Genomic DNA, 22,039 nt, shown 5'->3' with positions numbered 1-22,039 from the left:
ATTAACAAGAGGCGCCACTAACCAAACACCACGAAGACCAAGGAGATCTCCAAACAACATTAACAAGAGGCGCCACTAACCAAACACCACGAAGACCAAGGAGATCTCCAAACAACACCATTAACAAGAGGCACCACTAACCAAACAACAGCACGAAGACCAAGGAGATCTCCAAACAACACCATTAACAAGAGGCACCAATAAGCTGCAGAGTTCCCAAGCAGAGACTCGATTATCTGTCCATACGACCACAATAAGCCGTACACCAGAGGTGTCAAACTGCATTCCTCGAGGGCTGCAAACAGGTCATGTTTTCAGGATTTCCTTGTGTTGCACAGGTGATAATTTAATCACCTACACACATAATGATTACAGCACCTGTGCAATACTAAGGAAATCCTGAAAACATGACCTGTTTGCAGCCCTCGAGGAATGCAGTTTGACACCTCTGCCGTACACTACATAGAGGTAGCCTTTACTTACATACAAAAATTGTAAGGAAGAGAGGCCAGAAAAAAGCCTTTACTTACAATTTTTGTGTGTAAGGCTCATTTTGAGTTTGCCAAAAGACATGTGGAACACTCCCCAAATGTATGGAGCAAGGTGCTGTGGTCAGATGAGACCAAAATTGAATGTCTTTGCCACCAAGGTAAGTGCTATGTCTGGTGCCAACCAACATATTTCATCACCCGACAAACACAATCCTAAAATTGAAACATGGTGGTGGCAGCATCATGCAGTGGGAATGTTTTTGGCAGCAAGTACAGGAAAAATTTTCCGAGTCAAGGGGAAGATGGATGGTGTGAAAATAGAATTAGTCTTACCGGTAATTCGGTTTCTGGGAACCTTCCACGACAGCAGCATCGGAGGATGTCTCCCCACCCCAACAGGGGACAGGAAACCCAAAGAAGTTAAATACCCCTCCACTTCCTACAACCGCCAGTGTTTTTCTGGACACACTAGCATGAATAGATACTGCCAAACTGCAGGAACTATCCAGTAAGAACATCAGAAAGGGAGGGAAATTAGTGCTGTCGTGGAAGGTTCCCAGAAACTGAATTACCGGTAAGACTAGTTCTATTTTCTCTAGTCACCTTCCACGACAGCAGCATCGGAGTCACACCAATAACTCATTTCTTAGGGAGGGACCACGGGCTGCAGAACTCATCTGACACGTTAAATCCCTATTAAAATCTAGTCTGTAGTGTCTGGTAAATGTATGGTCAGAAGACCAGGTGGCGGCTCTGCATATCTGCTCAGTAGATGCGTCCCATCTCTCTGCCCACAATGCTGATACTGAACATGTAGAATGAGCCTTTAGTGATGCAGGAGGAGATACATTCTGTGATGAATATGAGACAGAGGGCTTGTTTGATCCAACTGGCGATCGTATTCTTAGCCGCCTTCTTGCCCTTATTACGCCCTGAGGGCTGGATGAATACGTTTCGGTCAATGCTCCAACCTTCGGTTTGTTGGAGGTAGTAGAGAACCACCCTACGAACATCGAGAGTGTGAAAGGCCTCTTTGGTAGTGGAAGGATTTGGGCAGAATGAGGGTAGCACAATATTCTGACCTCTATGAAAGTCTGAGACTACCTTAGGCATAAAAGGAGTGATCTAAGCGGAGGGTAATGATATCTGCAGTAACTTAAGTAGGGCTCTTGTATTGATAGGGCCTGCAGCTCTCCTACACGTCTAGCGGAAGTAATTGCTACCAGAAAGACAGTTTTAAGGGTAAGGTTTTTTTAAACTCAGACGATAAAGGATCAAATGGATCTCTGGTTAACCTGATAAGCACCAGATTTAAATCTCAAGGGGGAATCCGCCTGCGAAGTCTAGGCCGGATTCTAGCTGCTGAGGTCATGAAACGCTTTATCCAGCAATGACTAGCTAAGTTCTGTTCAAAGAAAGAGCTAAAGGCTGACACCTTTACTTTCAGGGTACTAGGTGCAAGACCTAGTTCAAGCCCCTTTTGAAGAAAAGTCAGAATCTGAGCAATGTTAGGATGAAAGGGATCAGGAATATTCGGAGAACACCAGGATGAGAATTTTTTCCAAGTCTTGCGATAAGTAGCATTGGTCACTGGTTTCCTACTCTTCTTACTCTTCTGGAGAGTTGGTATCACTTCATCCTAAAGCCCTTCAGCTCTTAGGATTCTGGCGTCAGTAGCCGGGCTGCAAGGTTCCACCTGTGAGGTTTCGGGTGTAACAGGGGGCCCTGGCGAAGGAGCTTATCTTTCTGGGATAGAAGTAGTGGACCTTCCTGGGCCATGTCCATCAAAGCGCCTATCCCCAATGCCCCATCTGCGGGATTCAGGGAGAAGAAAGTCTTTACCTTCGTATTCTGGCCATTGGCAAACAGATCCACATCCGGAATCCCACATCTTGTCACAAGGGATAGAAAGATTGCTTGATCGAGGCGCCACTTCCCCGGATGGACGTCCTTTCTGCTGAGCAAGTCCGCCTGAACATTGGAGTAGCATTTAAGTGAGTAAACCTGAGTGCTCCAGATCGCCGGCCACGGCAGCACCATCAGGAAACCTCTTCATGCCCCATAGGACAGGAGACACACTGGTGGAGGAGGGCGTCTAACCTCTTTGTGCTTCCTGTCCCCTATCAGGGCGCGGAGACATCGTCCGATGCTGCGGTCCAGGAAGCGATATTCATGAGGAGGACCTGGCTCAGGCTGTCAGTGATCTGAGGCTGGGACAGAGGTTCACCTTCCAGCCAGACAATGACCCAGAGCATACTGCTAGATCAGGGGGAAGATCTTTTTTCTGACGAGGGCCATTTGGATATTTCTACCGTCCTTCGGGGCCGTACTAACTCCGCCCACAAAGTCCATCCGGACCCTGGCACTGGTGTCAGGACGTAATCTTGCATTGCATGGCCTTCAGGGTTCAGTAGTGAACACCGTGTGTGCTAACAGGGCAAGAAGAAATTAATGAGCTCCCTGCCCAAGGATGCGGTCCCTGAGAATCTGCCTGATAAACGGTCATCGGGGGCCGTCAATGGCCCTGGGGCCGGAGGTTCTCCACTGGTGTAAGAGCTGCAGACATTACACACAAGCCATGGGGCTCAGGATGGAAGCGCTCGCACCACAAATGGATGGGGCTTCAGCACAGAAGGGGGATACAGGCCACGTGCCAATATTTACTTATTTGATCATTTTTCTCACTTCACCAACTTGGACTATTTAGTGCCGATTCATCACACAAAGCGAATTACAAAAATATTTACACCGGTTGTAATGTAACAAAATAGGAAAAAAGCCAAGGGGGTGGGGAAATACTATCACAAGTCACTGTACACACACACACTATTCTGCCCCAGCAGTAAGCTCAGGCCACATACCAGGATGGGGGGCCATATGCCGGGATGGGGGGCCATATACCGGGATGGGGGCCATATACCGGGATGGGGGGCCATATACCGGGATGGGGGGCCATATACCGGGATGGGGGGCCATATACCGGGATGGGGGGCCATATACCGGGATGGGGGGCCATATACCGGGATGGGGGGCCATATACCGGGATAGGGGGCCACATACCAGGATGGGGGGCCACATACCAGGATGGGGGGCCACATACCAGGATGGGGAGCCACATACCGGGATGGGGGGCCACATACCGGGATGGGGGGCCACATACCGGGATGGGGGGCCACATACCGGGATGGGGGGCCACATACCGGGATGGGGGGCCACATACCGGGATGGGGGGGCCACATACCGGGATGGGGGGCCACATACCGGGATGGGGGGCCACATACCGGGATGGGGGGCCACATACCGGGATGGGGGGCCATATACCGGGATGGGGGGCTATATGCCGGGATGGGGGGTCACATACCGGGATGGGGGGCCATATACCAGGATGGGGGGCCATATATACCAGGATGGGGGGCCATATATATCAGGATGGGGGGGCCATATGCCAGGATGGGGGGCCATATGCCAGGATGGGGGGCCATATACCAGGATGGGGGGCCATATATATCAGGATGGGGGGGCCATATATATCAGGATGGGGGGGCCATATGTATCTATATCGGGGGGACGGGCCCTCAGACTCTAGCTGCGCCACTGCTGGATGCTACACATGGCCACGTTGGCTCGGGACCACACAGCGACTAGTCTGTCATCAGACCAGGATTCCACACAGCGGACATTACCAGAGACGAGTTCTGGGAGCTCGGAAACCTCTTTCCTCCATTTCTTCTCCCTCCCGGGTAACTGGAAGGCGACTCTGCTTCAACTGAGGGAGAGACATAAGAAAAGTGAGGCGGCGGCGGCGATATAAAAAGGTTAGTGGTCAGCCGGGACCCCACTGACGGCACGTGAACGATGGGGCGCGGGGATCACACCCGTTACACAAATGTCTGCACGAAGCATCGCTCTACACTGCGGACACTTTCCAGCATTTTTGCCTCTTTCACACATCAGTTTTTTGCCATCAGTCACATTCCGTCTTTTTTACAAAAACCGGATCCAGCAAATGTTTCTCAAAGACTTGTATCAGCAACGCATTGTGACGGATGGCCGTTATGTCTTTGTCCGGCGGCCGGAGACAACGGACAATGTAACATTGCTTGTGTACGGTGAAAAGTCGGACACCGCCGAATCTCTCGTTGGCTATAATGGGAGCCCATGGGCACAGGATCCGTCGCTGTCCGTCATTGGCTATAATGGAAGCCTATGGGCGCAGGATCTGTCGCTGTCCGTCATTGGCTATAATGGAAGCCTATGGGCGCAGGATCCGTCGCTGTCCGTCATTGGCTATAATGGACGCCTATGGCGCAGGATCCGTCACTGTAAGTCGTTGGCTATAATGGGAGCCTATGGCGCCGGATCCGTCGCTGTCAGTCGTTGGCTATAATGGAAGCCTATGGGCGCAGGATCCGTCACTGTAAGTCGTTGGCTATAATGGAAGCCTATGGGCACAGGATCCGTCCCTGTCCGTCATTGGCTATAATGGACGCCTATGGCGCCGAATCCGTCGCTGTCAGTCATTGGCTATAATGGAAGCCTATGGGCACAGGATCCGTCACTGTAAGTCGTTGGCTATAATGGGAGCCTATGGCGCCGGATCCGTCGCTGTCAGTCGTTGGCTATAATGGGAGCCTATGGGCGCAGGATCCGTCACTGTAAGTCGTTGGCTATAATGGAAGCCTATGGGCGCAGGATCCGTCACTGTAAGTCGTTGGCTATAATGGGAGCCTATGGGCACAGGATCCGTCGCTGTCCGTCATTGGCAATAATGGGAGCCTATGGCGCCGAATCCGTCGCTGTGAGTCGGTGGCTATAATGGAAGCCTATGGGCGCAGGATCCGTCGTTGGCTATAATGGAAGCCTATGGGCACAGGATCCATCGCTGTCCGTCGTTGGCAATAATGGGAGCCTATGGCGCCGGATCCATCGCTGTCAGTCATTGGCTATAATGGAAGCCTATGGGCGCCAGATCCATCGCTGGCTATAATGGAAGCCTATGGGCACAGGATCTGTCGCTGTCAGTCATTGGCTATAATGGAAGCCTATGGCGCCGGATCCATCGCTGTCAGTCATTGGCTATAATGGAAGCCTATGGGCGCCAGATCCATCGCTGGCTATAATGGAAGCCTATGGGCGCCAGATCCGTCGCTGGCTATAATGGAAGCCTTTGGCGCCGGATCCATCGCTGTCAGTTGTTGGCTATAATGGGAGCCTATGGGCGCAGGATCCGTCACTGTAAGTCGTTGGCTATAATGGAAGCCTATGGGTGCCGGATCCGTTGCTGGCAGTCGTTGGCTATAATGGAAGCATATGGGCGCCAGATCTGTCGCTGGCTATAATGGAAGCCTTTGGCGCCAGATCCGTCGCTGTCAGTTGTTGGCTATAATGGAAGCCTATGGTGCCGGATCCATCGCTGTCAGTCATTGGCTATAATGGGAGCCTATGGGCGCCAGATCCGTCGCTGGCTATAATGGAAGCCTATGGGCGCCAGATCTGTCGCTGGCTATAATGGAAGCCTTTGGCGCCGGATCCGTCGCTGTCAGTTGTTGGCTATAATGGAAGCCTATGGGTGCCGGATCCGTTGCTGGCAGTCGTTGGCTATAATGGAAGCCTATGGGCGCCAGATCTGTTGCTGGCTATAATGGAAGCCTTTGGCGCCAGATCCGTCGCTGTCAGTTGTTGGCTATAATGGAAGCCTATGGTGCCGGATCCATCGCTGTCAGTCATTGGCTATAATGGGAGCCTATGGGCGCCAGATCCGTCGCTGGCTATAATGGAAGCCTATGGGCGCCAGATCTGTCGCTGGCTATAATGGAAGCCTTTGGCGCCGGATCCGTCGCTGTCAGTTGTTGGCTATAATGGAAGCCTATGGGTGCAGGATCCGTCGCTGTCAGTCGTTGGCTATAATGGGAGCCTATGGGCGCAGGATCCGTCGCTGGCTATAATGGAAGCCTATGGGCGCAGGATCCGTCGCTGTCAGTCGCTGGCTATAATGGAAGCCTATGGGCGCAGGATCCATCGCTGTCAGTCGTTGGCTATAATGGAAGCCTATGGCGCCGGATCAGTCGCTGGCTATAATGGAAGCCTATGGGCGCAGGATCCATCGCTGTCAGTCGTTGGCTATAATGGAAGCCTATGGCGCCGGATCAGTCGCTGGCTATAATGGAAGCCTATGGGCGCAGGATCCATCGCTGTCAGTCGCTGGCTATAATGGAAGCCTATGGCGCCGGATCAGTCGCTGGCTATAATGGAAGCCTATGGGCACAGGATCAGTCGCTGTCCGTTGTTGGCTATAATGGAAGCCTATGGGCGCAGGATCCGTCGCTGTCCGTCGTTGGCTATAATGGAAGCCTATGGCGCCGGATCAGTCGCTGGCTATAATGGAAGCCTATGGGCACAGGATCCGTCGCTGTCAGTCGCTGGCTATAATGGAAGCCTATGGGCGCAGGATCCATCGCTGTCAGTCGCTGGCTATAATGGAAGCCTATGGCGCCGGATCAGTCGCTGGCTATAATGGAAGCCTATGGGCACAGGATCAGTCGCTGTCCGTTGTTGGCTATAATGGGAGCCTATGGGCGCAGGATCCGTCGCTGTCCGTCGTTGGCTATAATGGAAGCCTATGGCGCCGGATCAGTCGCTGGCTATAATGGAAGCCTATGGGCACAGGATCCGTCGCTGTCAGTCGCTGGCTATAATGGAAGCCTATGGGCGCAGGATCCATCGCTGTCAGTCGCTGGCTATAATGGAAGCCTATGGCGCCGGATCAGTCGCTGGCTATAATGGAAGCCTATGGGCGCAGGATCCGTCGCTGTCTGTTGTTGGCTATAATGGAAGCTGAAAGCAAGGACCTCCAACGAAATCCTGCCTGTACCACGTGCCACGCCAGAGAGACAACGGGAGATTAGGGAGGTTAATAAGTGGCTCAAGAATTGGTGTAGGAAGGAGGGGTTTGGGTTCCTGCAGAACTGGGCCGACTTCTCAGGTGGCTACAGGCTCTACGCTAGGGACGGGCTGCACCTCAATGGGGAGGGTGCCGCTGTGCTGGGGGAGAGAATGGCTAGAAGGTTGGAGGAGTGTTTAACCTAGGGATTGGGGGGGAGGGTATTCAATTTATAGGAGGGGATGATAGTGCAGACAGAGACCTGGGCACAAATACGGAAGTTGGGGGTGGTGGTGGCATGGGGGGTGGGGTTAGAACAGTTAATAATTTAAGAATGAATAGAGGTACAGAGAGATACATCAAGTTCCTACGTCATCATCTCGCGAGACCGCAATGCAATCTTCAGACCGGAGCGGGCGAGGAGCATCGGTAACCGGACGCTTCAATCCGGAGGCTCCAGAAGGGGAGTATGTAACTATTTTTTATTTTAATTCTTTTTTTTGTTTTTTAACACGGATATGGTGCATACTACGTGACTGGGCAATATACTACGTGTACTGTGTGGGCTGCGCAATATGCTACGTGGGCTGCGCAATATGCTACGTGGGCTGCGCAATATGCTACGTGACTGGGCAATATACTACGTGGCTGGGCAATATACTACGTGGCTGGGCAATATACTACGTGGCTGGGCAATATACTACGTGACTGGGCAATATACTACGTGGCTGGGCAATATACTATGTGGGTGGACAATATACTACTTCACTGGGCAATATACTACGTGGCTGGGCAATATACTATGTCACTGGGCAATATGCTACGTGGCTGGGCAATATACTACGTGGCTGGGCAATATACTACGTGGCTGGGCAATATACTACGTGGCTGGGCAATATGCTACGTCACTGGGCAATATACTACGTGACTGGGCAATATACTACGTCACTGGGCAATATACTACGTCACTGGGCAATATACTACGTAGCTGGGCTATATACTACATGACTGGGCAATATACTACGTCACTGGGCAATATACTACGTGGCTGGGCAATATACTACGTGACTGGCCAATATACTACGTAGCTGGGCTATATACTACATGACTGGGCAATATACTACGTCACTGGGCAATATACTACGTCACTGGGCAATATACTACGTGGCTGGGCAATATACTACGTGACTGGCCAATATACTATGTAGCTGGGCAATATACTACGTGTCTGGGCAATATACTACGTCACTGGGCAATATACTACATGGCTGGGCAATATATTACGTGTACTGTGTGGGCTGCGCAATATGCTACGTGGGCTGCGCAATATGCTACGTGGGCTGCGCAATATGCTACGTGGGCTGCGCAATGTACTGCCTGGGCTGTGCAATATACTACGTGACTGGGCAATATACTACGTGGCTGGGCAATATACTACGTAACTGGGCAATATACTACGTGGCTGGGCAATATACTACGTGGCTGGGCAATATATTACGTGTACTGTGTGGGCTGCGCAATATGCTACGTGGGCTGCGCAATATGCTACGTGGGCTGCGCAATGTACTGCCTGGGCTGTGCAATATACTACGTGACTGGGCAATATACTACGTGGCTGGGCAATATACTACGTGACTGGGCAATATACTACGTGACTGGACAATATACTACGTGGCTGGGCAATATACTACGTGGCTGGGCAATATACTACGTGACTGGGCAATATACTACGTCACTGGGCAATATACTACGTGGCTGGGCAATATACTACGTGGCTGGGCAATATACTACGTGGCTGGGCAATATACTACGTGGCTGGGCAATATACTACGTGGCTGGGCAATATACTACGTGGCTGGGCAATATACTACGTGGCTGGGCAATATACTACGTGGCTGGGCAATATACTACGTGGCTGGGCAATATACTACGTGGCTGGGCAATATACTACGTGGCTGGGCAATATACTACGTGGCTGGGCAATATACTACGTGACTGGGCAATATACTACGTGGCTGGGCAATATACTACGTGACTGGGCAATATACTACGTGACTGGGCAATATACTACGTGACTGGGCAATATACTACGTGGCTGGGCAATATACTACGTGGCTGGGCAATATACTACGTGGCTGGGCAATATACTACGTGGCTGGGCAATATACTACGTGGCTGGGCAATATACTACGTGGCTGGGCAATATACTGCGTGGCTGGGCAATATACTGCGTGGCTGGGCAATATACTACGTGACTGGGCAATATACTACGTGACTGGGCAATATACTACGTGACTGGGCAATATACTACGTGGCTGGGCAATATACTACGTGGCTGGGCAATATACTACGTGGCTGGGCAATATACTACGTGGCTGGGCAATATACTACGTGGCTGGGCAATATACTGCGTGGCTGGGCAATATACTGCGTGGCTGGGCAATATACTACGTGACTGGGCAATATACTACGTGACTGGGCAATATACTACGTGACTGGGCAATATACTACGTGACTGGGCAATATACTGCGTGGCTGGGCAATATACTGCGTGGCTGGGCAATATACTACGTGACTGGGCAATATACTACGTGGCTGGGCAATATACTACGTGGCTGGGCAATATACTACGTGGCTGGGCAATATACTACGTGGCTGGGCAATATGCTACGTGACTGGACAATATACTACGTGGCTGGGCAATATACTACGTGACTGGGCAATATACTACGTGGCTGGGCAATATACTACGTGACTGGGCAATATACTACGTGACTGGGCAATATACTACGTGACTGGGCAATATACTACGTGACTGGGCAATATACTACGTGGCTGGGCAATATACTACGTGGCTGGGCAATATACTACGTGTACTGTTTGGCTGCACAATGTACTGCGTGGGTTGTGCTATACATTACGCATACATATTCTAGAATTCCCGATGCGTTAGAATTGGGCCACCATCTAATATTCTACATAAATACTAAGAAACTAAAAAATGATCGTGTTGGCCCCCTTAAAAATAGTCTGGGTGAAATGGTGGATGAGGATGAGGAAAAAGCCAATATGCTAAATGACTTTTTTTCATCAGTATTTACACAAGAAAATCCCATGGCGACAAAATGACTAGTGATAAAAATTCCCCATTAAATGTCACCTGCTTAACCCAGCAGGAAGTGCGGCGGCGTCTAAAAATCACTAAAATTGACAAATCTCCGGGCCCGGATGGGATCCACCCCCGAGTACTGCAGGAATTAAGTACAGTCATCGATAGACCATTATTTTTAACCCCTTCATGACCCAGCCTATTTTGACCTTAATGACCTGGCCGTTTTTTACAATTCTGACCACTGTCCCTTTATGAGGTAATAACTCAGGAACGCTTCAACGGATCCTAGCGGTTCTCAGATTGTTTTTCGTGACATATTGGGCTTCATGTTAGTGGTAAATTTAGGTCGATAATTTTTGCGTTTGTGAAAAAAATGGAAATTTGGCTAAAATTTTGCAATTTTCACATTTTGAATTTTTATTCTGTTAAACGAGAGAGTTACGTGACACAAAATAGTTAATAAATAACATTTCCCACACGTCTACTTTACATCAGCACAATTTTGGAAACATTTTTTTTTGCTACGAAGTTATAAGGGTTAAAATTTGACCAGCGATTTCTCATTTTTACAACGAAATTTACAAAACTATTCCTCACATTTGAAGTCACTTTGAGGGGTCTATATGGCTGAAAATACCCAAAAGTGACACCATTCTAAAAACTGCACCCCTCAAGGTGCCCAAAACCACATTCAAGAAGTTTATTAACCCTTCAGATGCTTCACAGCAGCAGAAGCAACATGGAAGGAAAACACCGGATTACGTACCGGTAATGCTCTTTTATAGAGCCACGACAGCACCCACTTGAGAGAGGGGATCCGCCCCTAGGAACAGGAAACCCTATGGAGAGAATAAAAGTGGCGGTCCCCCTCGCTCCCACAGTTTGGGTTTACAGAGATTGCGAGGAACCGCCCACCAGATTTTAGTAGGTCATTCAATATTATCATTTATAATTAGTTAACTTAAGCATGGCTAACTATAAGAACCAAACACCCTTAACCGTGCTTCTAAATAAAAACCTATAAGGGTGGGAAGTGAAGGGGTGCTGTCGTGGCTCTATAAAAGAGCATTACCGGTACGTAATCCGGTGTTTTCTCTTCGCCACGACAGCACCCACTTGAGAGACTTTCAGAGATAGTCATTTGGGAGGGATCACCGTGTTAAGGACTGATCTACCGAAGGACAAGTCAGATGAGGCAGACAAGTCTAATCTATAGTGATTATAGAAGGTAGTAGGTGAAGACCAGGTTGCGGCCTTACATATCTGTTCTAACGGAACCTCCGCTCGTTCAGCCCAGGATGATGCAATCGCCCGGGTGGAATGTGCTCTTACGGTCTCAGGCGGATTCTCCCCTTTGGATGAATAGGCCAGACATATTGCATCTCGAATCCACCGAGATAAAGTACCCTTCGTAATTCCAGCTCCTTTTCTATGACCCTGGAACGAAACAAAGAGAGCCCTGCTCTTCCTCCAGGCGCTAGTCCTATCCAAATAGGCTAATATGGCTCTCCTCACATCTAATGTGTGGTATTTTTGTTCTTCCTGACTTGTAGGGTTATCATAGAAGGAGGGAAGGTAAATTTCTTGCGATCTGTGAAATTTAGTGCATACTTTGGGTAAGTATGAAGGGTCTGTTTTAAGGACAACTCTGTCTGGGAAGACTGACATAAAGGGAGGATCTATCGATAGTGCCTGTATGTCACTTACTCTTCTTGCTGACACTAAGGCGACGAGAAGAGCTGTCTTGAGGGAGACATGTTTTTATGTGAGCTGAATGTAGAGGCTCAAAAGGGTGATCTGTAAGAGCTTCGAGAACTAAATTAACATCCCAAGGTGGTACAAGGGGAGTTCGAACTGTTTCTGACCTCTGGCATGCTGCAACAAATCTGGCTACCCACTTATTACCTGCGATATCAAGACCATATAAAGCCCCCAGTGCAGAGATGTGTACTTTTAAGGTACTGACTGCCAGACCCAGATCGCGCCCTTTTTGAAGAAATTCTAGAATCATGGGAATGTGAATTTCGTTTGACAGGGCCGTTGGGTAGAGGTTTAGAAATTTTTTCCACACTCTTGCATAGATGGAGGTAGTGGACTTTTTCCTACTTAGTAGTAGAGTGTCAATCACTTTGTTTGAGAACCCCCTCATCTTTAGCAGCTGCGTCTCAAGTTCCAGGCTGTTAACCGTAGACCCTTCACCTGAGGGTGGTTGAAGGGGCCCTGAAAGAGAAGATCCCGATCCTCCGGGAGGATCCAAGGGTCTGAGATTGACATGGCTCTCAGCCAGGAAAACCATGGCCTCTTGGGCCAGAATGGAGCAATTAGGATCACGTTTGCTCTATCCTCCCTTATCTTCCTGATCACTGTCGGAAGTAGTATCAGCGGGGGAAAGGCATATGCCTTCTTGAATACCCATGGTACCTGTAGGGCGTCGAAGATATCTGGATTGTCAGATCGAATTTTTTGACTTGCCTGTTTTGTCTTGTCGCAAAGAGATCTATTTCGGTAGTGCCCCACTTTTTTATTATCATACAAAAGATACGACGATTTAGAACCCACTCTCCTTGATGGAGAGTGTGGCGACTGAGGAAATCTGCTCTCGAATTGTCGATTCCTCTTACATGTAGCGCTGATATGGACAGGAGGTGTTCCTCTGCCATGGCTAGAATATCGTTGGCTATAGACATGAGTCCTTCCGATCTTGTTCCTCCTTGGTGGTTTATATAGGCTACTGCTGTCATGTTGTCTGAGAAGACTTGTATGTGTTCCGTGTAGCTGCGGAAGAAATTCAGATAAGGCATGATAAACAGCCTTCAGCTCTTTTTTATTAGAAGAATCATCTGATTCTGTAGGAGACCACAGACCTTGCACTATTTGATCTTCTAAATATGCTCCCCACCCACTAGGACTGGCGTCAGTGAAAACAGTTTTCGATGGTTTTACCACCCAGGGGACCCCACTGGAAAGATGGTTCGGATTTAACCACCAAGTGAGAGATTGTATCACGTCTGTCGTTAAGGAAATACGAGAATCTAATCGGCCATGTAACCTTTCTTCCTCACGAAGTATTGTATACTGCAATTTCCTACTATGGAATTGGGCCCACGGAACAGCTGGAATACAGGAAGTGAAGGAACCAAGAAGGGACATACCTTCTCTTAGGGAAATTAGAGGGTGGTTAATCACTGATTGTACTTTGTTTATGATTGCTATTTGTTTTGACTCGGGAAGAAAGCACATTTGATTTGTAGAGTCTAGAATAATTCCTAAAAATTTTTGCTCAGTTGTGGGGGACAATCTAGATTTTTCCCAATTCACTAACCACCCTAACCCCTGTAAGGATGAAATTGAATCAGACACGCGTTGATGACATTGAGAAAGATTTCCCGACTATCAATAGGTCATCCAAATAAGGTATTATGAGTGTATCTTTTAACCTCAAATATGACATTACCTCTGACATCAGTTTTGTGAAAACTCTAGGGGCTATTGATAGTCCAAAGGGCATTGATGTGTATTGATAATGCCGTATCTGACCTTTGACCATAACTGCCACCCGTAGATATTGTTGATGCTCTCTGAAGATTGGCAGATGATAGTATGCATCTTTAAGGTCAAGAACTGCCATGAAGCAATGGGGAAACAGAAGCTTGACAGCTGACCGAATGGATTCCATTTTAAACGTTTGGTTCTCTAAGACGACGTTTAGTCTTTTGAGGTTAATTATTGTTCTATATGATCCGTCAGGTTTTGAAATAAAAAATAAAGGGGAATAAAATCCCCTTCCTTTTTGATGAAAAGGGACTTCCACTAATACTCCTTTGGACAGGAGAGTTATTATTTCCTGTTCCAAGGCCTCTTGTTGTGAAGGTGAACCTAAGGAAGTCAAACAAAACGAGTCCGGCGGAACTTGAGAAAATCTTAGTTTTAGGCCTGTAGTTATAAGGCTAGTTGCCCATGAATTAGAGGTTATTGCCAGCCATTGTGTGGAGAAGAAGGACAACCTACCACCAACAGGTAGATCTGTCCTAGCGGGGTTTATCCTCAGGTTTGAAGGGGCGTTTTCCGAAGAAGGCTCCCTTCTGCTTAAAGTCCTTATTAGCCCAACGGTCCTGGTTTTTATAGTCCCGTCTTCTGTTGAACATGGGCTTTCGGAATGCTCTCCTATAAGATGGAAGATAAGAGTTATTGGGGAACCCTTTCTTCCTCTCACCCGCTTTGGTAAGAATGTCATCCAACTGAGCACCAAATAGGTACTCACCTTGGCAGGGCAGACCACATAACTTGGATTTTGTTTGTGGATCGCCTTTCCACCCCTTTAGCCACAAAGCGCGGCGAGCCGCGTTGGTTAGGCCTGCTGATTTGGCTGCTAGTCGGATGGAATCAGCCGAAGAATCTGCCAAAAAGGCAGTAGCTCCTCTAATTAACGGAATGGATGACACGAGTTTATTGCGGGAAAGGCCACCTTTTAAGCCTTCTTCCAGATCATTCAACCAAACCATCAGGGACCTAGCAGTACATTTGGCCGAGATAGCTGGTCTAAAGGCTCCTGTACAGGATTCCCACGCTCTTTTTAAAAGGGAATCTGCTTTCCGATCGAGCGGGTCTTGCAGGGATCCTGAATCTTCAACAGGCAATAAAGATTTCTTAGAAGTGGATGCCACTGCCACATCTACTTTTGGGGCTTTTACCCATTTGGAGAAATCCTCGTCATTAAAGGGATAGCGACGTTTTGAGGAAGACGGCAACCCTCTTTGCCCCTGGCTTTCCCACTCTTTTTTAACTAACTCCTTTATTGCTGGAATAATAGGAAAGGAAGGTCTCTTTTTCTCGGACAGGCCAGCAAACATCACGTCCTGTGGTGTTTTAAGGGTCTTAGTATCTTCTATACCCATGGTGTTACGTACTGATCTGACTAAATTGTCAATGCTTTCTGTAGGGAAACATGTATCCTGTTCACCCTCCGAGGATATAACCTCTTGGGAACTGTCCGACTCCTTATCCTCAACCTCAGATGACTGTTCAGATATAGGAGAGCTGTATTTCTTCCTACTTCCAGGAATTTTATCCGAGTTTCGAAAGGCTCGCAACTCCTCTCTTATCATGCTACGTATATCATCCGACCTTACTGAAGACTCCTCTCGTAAGGTGGATTCGATGCAAGACTGGCACAACTTTTTTAAGTAGGTATCCGGGAGCGGCTGAGAGCATAAGGCACATTGCTTATGTTTTGATTTCCCTGTTCTTTTAACCTAGGGAATTAGACGAAAGAGGGAGTATAATCAGCTTAGAATAGGGTAGACATACACTCACCACTGAAGCTGTCATAATACCGGCTGGAGAGGAGGAGACGGAGGCACAGATGGAGGAACCGACCGGTCCGATCTCTTTTCCCTGGCGCTCTTGGAGGATGATCTGCGGCTGCTAGTCCGGCTTCCTGGTGTGACAGCGTTAACCTCAGAAGAAGGCAACGTTGTCTCTTGAGGAGATGCCATGATGGACGCCGGGAATCAGCGCCGGCGTCCTTTTGTTATGGGGGCCGCCATCTTCTTCCTGCCGCACCCGGAAGTGACCACTACATCCGGGTTGCGGCTCTGCTGTGCGCGCCTGCGCTCCCACCCAGCGATCGCGCAGGCGCCGTCCTCCTCCTCTATCACCCCGGAAGTTGTAGTAATACTTCCGGGGGAGAATTACTGGGTCCCATGCTGCCTGTGCGCCACCCGAGGCTGGCGTCACAGGATCTTACCCCAGCGGTCCGGCCCGCAGGTCTGCTGGATGCCTCTCCGTGAGCCAGGCGACTCCCCGATCCTGGCCTCACGGTACATGCCAGCAGAGGGGGGAAGCTGAGACAGGACCCCCGACGCTCCTTCCAGCTCTGGAGACCTTGCCGTCCCTATTCAGGTAAACCGCGCAAGCGGCGTCCAGGCTGGGAATCCTCTTCTCTCCAGGTCTCCCGTAGGAACAGGAAACCAACTGTGGGAGCGAGGGGGACCGCCCCTTTTATTCTCTCCATAGGGTTTCCTGTTCCTAGGGGCGGATCCCCTCTCTCAAGTGGGTGCTGTCGTGGCGAAGAGAAAAAATGAACATTTAACTTTTTAGCCACAAAAATGATGTTTTAGCAACAATTTTTTTTATTTTACCAAAGGTAAAAAGGGAAACTGGACACCAAAAGTTGTTGTACAATTTCTCCCGAGTACGCTGATACCTCATATGTGGGGGTAAACCACTGTTTGGGCGCACAGCAGGGCTCGGAAGGGAAGGAGCGCCATTTGACTTTTTCAATGAAAAATTAGCTCCAATCGTTAGCGGACACCATGTCGCGTTTGGAGAGCCCCTGTGTGCCTAAAAATTGGAGCTCCCCCACAAGTGACCCCATTTTGGAAACTAGACCCCCCATGGAACTAATCTATATGTGCGGTGACCACTTTAATCCCCCAAGTGCTTCACAGAAGTTTACAACGCAGAGCCGTGAAAATAAAAAATAATTTTTCTCTCCTGAAAAAAGATGTTTTAGCAAGCAATTTTTTTATTTTCACAAGGCTAACTGGAGAAATTGGACCCCAATATTTGTTGCCCAGTTTGTTCTGAGTACGCTGATGCCCCATATGTGGGGGTAAACCACTGTTTGGGCACATGCCGGGGCTCGGAAGGGAAGTAGTGACGTTTTGAAATGCAGACTTTGTTGGAATGGTCTGCGGGCGTCACGTTACATTTGCAGAGCCCCTGGTGTAGCTAAACAGTAGTAACCCCCCACAAGTGACCCCATTTTGGAAACTAGACCCCCCAAGGAACTTATCTAGATAAGTGGTGAGCACTTTGAACCCCCAAGTGCTTCACAGAAGTTTACAACGCAGAGCCGTGAAAATAAAAAAATCATTTTTCTTTCCTCAAATATGTTTTAGCAAGCATTTTTTTATTTTCACAAGGGTAACAGGAGAAATTGGACCCCAATAATTGTTGCGCAGTTTGTCCTGAGTATGCTGGTACCCCATATGTGGGGGTAAACCACTGTTTGGGCGCACGTCGGGGCTCGGAAGGGAGGGAGCACCATTTGACTTTTTGAATGCAAGATTGGCTGGAATCAATGGTGGCGCCATGTTGCGTTTGGAGACCCCCTGATGTGCCTAAACAGTGGAAACCCCTCAATTCTACCTCCAACACTAACCCCAACACAACCCTAACCCTAATCCCAACTGTAGCCATAACCCTAATCTCAACCCTAACCACAGCCCTAACCCCAACACAATCCGAACCCTAACCACAACCCTAACCCCAACACACCCCTAACCCTAATCCTAACCCTAACCCCAATCCTAACCCTAAACCTAACCCTAATCCCAACCCTAACCACAACCCTAACCCCAACACACCCGTAACCCTAATCCCAACCCTAACCCCAACCCTAATGCCAACTCTAATCCCAACCCACCCGTAACCCTAATCCCAACCCACCCGTAACCATAATCCCAACCCACCCGTAACCCTAATCCCAACCCTAATCCCAACCCCAACCCTAACGCCAACCCTAACCCCAACACACCCGTAACCCTAATCCCAACCCTAACCCTAATCCCAACCCTAATGCCAACCCTAATGCCAACCCTAACCCCAACCCACCCATAACCCTAATCCCAATCCTAACCCTAATCCCAATCCCAACTCTAATCCCAACCCTAACCCCAACACACCCGTAACCCTAATCCCAACCCTAACCCTAATCCTAACCCTAATCCCAACCCTAATACCTACCCTAACCCTAACCCCAACCCTAACCCCAACCCACCCGTAACCCTAATCCCAATCCTAACCCTAATCCCAACCCTAATCCCAACCCCAACCCTAACCCTAACCCCAACCCACCCGTAACCCTAATCCCAATCCTAACCCTAATCCCAACCCTAATCCCAACCCTAATCCCAACCCTAACCCCAACCCTAACCCCAACCCTAACCCCAACCCTAACCCCAACCCACCCGTAACCCTAACCCACCCGTAACCCTAATCCCAACCCTAACCCTAACCCCAACCCCAACCCTAACCCACCCGTAACCCTAATCCCAATCCTAACCCTAATCCCAATCCTAACCCTAATCCCAACCCTAACCCCAACCCACCTGTAACCCTAATCCCAATCCTAACCCTAATCCCAACCCTAACCCCAACCCACCCGTAACCCTAATCCAAACCCTAACCCTAATCCCAACCCTAATCCCAACCCTAATCCCAACCCTAACCCCAACCCTAACCCCAACCCACCCGTAACCCTAATCCCAATCCTAACCCTAATCCCAACCCTAACCCCAACCCTAACCCCAACCCACCCGTAACCCTAATCCCAATCTTAACCCTAATCCTAACCCTAACCCCAACCCTAACCCCAACCCTAACCCCAACCCCAACCCACCCGTAACCCTAATCCCAATCCTAACCCTAATCCTAACCCTAATCCCAACCCTAACCCCAACCCTAACCCCAACCCTAATCCCAACCCTAACCCCAACCCACCCGTAACCCTAATCCCAATCCTAACCCTAATCCTAATCCCAACCCTAACCCCAACCCACCCGTAACCCTAATCCCAATCCTAATCCCAATCCTAACCCTAATCCCAACCCTAACCCCAACCCCAACCCCAACCCTAACCCACCCGTAACCCTAATCCCAATCCTAACCCTAATCCCAACCCTAACCCACCCGTAACCCTAATCCCAATCCTAACCCTAATCCCAACCCTAACCCACCCGTAACCCGAATCCAAACCCTAACCCTAATCCTAATCCTAACCCTAATCCCAACCCTAATCCCAACCCTAACCCCAACCCCAACCCACCCGTAACCCGAATCCAAACCCTAACCCTAATCCTAATCCTAACCCTAATCCCAACCCTAATCCCAACCCTAATCCCAACCCTAACCCTAACCCACCCGTAACCCTAATCCCAATCCTAACCCTAACCCCAACCCTAATCCCAACCCTAATCCCAACCCTAACCCCAACCCTAACCCCAACCCACCCGTAACCCTAATCCCAATCCTAACCCTAATCCTAACCCTAATCCCAACCCTAACCCCAACCCTAACCCCAACCCTAACCCCAACCCACCCGTAACCCTAATCCTAATCCCAACCCTAATCCCAACCCTAATCCCAACCCTAATCCCAACCCTAATCCCAACCCTAATCCCAACCCTAACCCTAACCCACCCGTAACCCTAATCCCAATCCTAACCCTAACCCCAACCCTAATCCCAACCCTAATCCCAACCCTAACCCCAACCCTAACCCCAACCCACCCGTAACCCTAATCCCAATCCTAACCCTAATCCTAACCCTAATCCCAACCCTAACCCCAACCCTAACCCCAACCCTAACCCCAACCCACCCGTAACCCTAACCCTAATCCCAACCCTAACCCCAACCCTAATCCCAACCCTAACCCCAACCCTAACCCCAACCCTAACCCCAACCCTAACCCCAACCCTAACCCCAACCCACCCGTAACCCTAATCCAAACCCTAACCCTAACCCTAATCCCAACCCTAATCCCAACCCTAACCCCAACCCACCCGTAACCCTAATCCCAATCCTAACCCTAACCCCAACCCTAATCCCAACCCTAACCCCAACCCTAACCCCAACCCACCCGTAACCCTAATCCCAATCCTAACCCTAATCCCAATCCTAACCCTAATCCCAATCCTAACCCTAATCCTAACCCTAATCCCAACCCTAATCCCAACCCTAACCCCAACCCTAACCCCAACCCACCCGTAACCCTAATCCCAATCCTAACCCTAATCCTAACCCTAATCCCAACCCTAACCCCAACCCTAATCCCAACCCTAACCCCAACCCTAACCCCAACCCACCCGTAACCCTAATCCCAATCCTAACCCTAATCCTAACCCTAATCCCAACCCTAACCCTAGCCCCAACCCACCCGTAACCCTTATCCCAATCCTAACCCTAATCCCAACCCTAACCCTAATCCCAACCCTATCCCCAACCCTAATCCCAACCCTAACCCCAACCCTAACCCCAACCCACCTGTAACCCTAATCCCAATCCTAACCCTAATCCTAACCCTAATCCCAACCCTAATCCCAACCCCAACTCCAACCCTAACCCCAACCCACCCGTAACCCTAATCCCAATCCCAACCCTAATCCCAATCCCAACCCTAATCCCAACCCTAACCCCAACCCACCCGTAACCCTAATCCCAATCCCAACCCTAATCCCAACCCTAATCCCAACCCTAACCCCAACCCCAACCCACCCGTAACCCTAATCCCAATCCCAACCCTAATCCCAACCCTAATCCCAACCCTAATCCCAACCCTAATCCTAACCCTAATCCCAACCCTAACCCCAACCCACCCGTAACCTTAATCCCAATCCTAACCCTAATCCTAATCCCAATCCTAACCCTAATCCTAACCCTAATCCCAACCCTAATCCCAACCCTAATCCCAACCCTAATCCCAACCCTAACCCCAACCCACCCGTAACCCTAATCCCAATCCTAATCCCAACCCCAATCCCAACCCCAACCCCAATCCCAACCCTAATCCCAACCCTAATCCTAACCCTAATCCTAACCCTAATCCTAACCGGACAGCGGGGGGAGCGGAGGACAGCTAATGACCGGACGGAGGGGAGGAGATCGGTGGCTGTGGGGGGGTGGGCAGCATCGGCCATGGCTGGATTGTAATATTTCACCAATTTTCATTGGTGAAATATTACTATCGCTCTGATTGAAAGTGAAACGTCACTTTCAACAGCCAATCAGCGCGATCGTAGCCATGGGGGGGGGGGGGGGGGGGTTTATTGGGCGGGCGAAGCCACCCCCCCCTGGGCTAAAGTACCACTCCCCCTGTCCCTGCAGATCGGGTGAAATTGGAGTTAACCCTTTCACCCGATCTGCAGGGACGCGATCATTCTGTGACACAGCATATGTGTCACAGGTCGGATTGGCACCAACTTTCATGATGCATACGCTGTGTGACGGGTTGGGAAGGGGTTAATCTTTAAAGACTCCATAATAACAGGGTCTGTACCACAGGACTGGCATATAGCAAATGTAGTGCCAATATTCAGAAAGGGGACAAAAACTGAACTCGGAAATTATCAGCCAGTAACCTTCACCTCTACTGTGGGTGAAATCCTGGAGGGCATTCTAAGGGACGCTATGCTGGAGTATCTGAAGAGGAAGAACCTCATGACCCAGTATCAGCACGGGTTTACTAGGGACCGTTCATGTCAGACTAATCTGATCAGCTTCTATGAAGAGGTAAGTTCCGGACTGGACCAAGGGAACCCAGTGGACGTAGTGTATATGGACTTTTCAGAAGCTTTTGATACGGTGCCACACAAAAGGTTGATACATAAAATGAGAATAATGGGGATAGGGGAAAATATGTGCAAGTGGGTTAAGAGCTGGCTCAGGGATAGGAAACAAAGGGTGGTTATTAATGGAGCACACTCGGACTGGGTCACGGTTAGCAGTGGGGTACCACAGGGGTCAGTATTGGGCCCTCTTCTTTTTAACATATTT

The 22,039-nt window shown here is 49.4% G+C and overlaps 1 protein-coding gene across 4 annotated transcripts in view; it reads right to left on the bottom strand.

Moving 5' to 3' along the window:
- HASPIN (histone H3 associated protein kinase) overlaps positions 1 to 22,039 on the bottom strand; it is a 145,311-nt gene that overhangs the window by 62,497 nt on the left and 60,775 nt on the right. For all 4 annotated transcript variants that reach the window (XM_069729040.1, XM_069729037.1, XM_069729038.1 and 1 more), the window contains one exon: positions 4,175 to 4,257. In XM_069729040.1, coding sequence (XP_069585141.1) covers positions 4,175 to 4,257 — 83 coding nt within the window. The remainder of the gene's footprint in view (positions 1 to 4,174; positions 4,258 to 22,039) is intronic.

This window comes from Ranitomeya imitator, chromosome 6 (genome assembly GCF_032444005.1).
Source record: "Ranitomeya imitator isolate aRanImi1 chromosome 6, aRanImi1.pri, whole genome shotgun sequence".
Lineage (NCBI taxonomy): Eukaryota > Metazoa > Chordata > Amphibia > Anura > Dendrobatidae > Ranitomeya > Ranitomeya imitator.
This window is presented reverse-complemented; position numbering and strand designations above follow the sequence as displayed.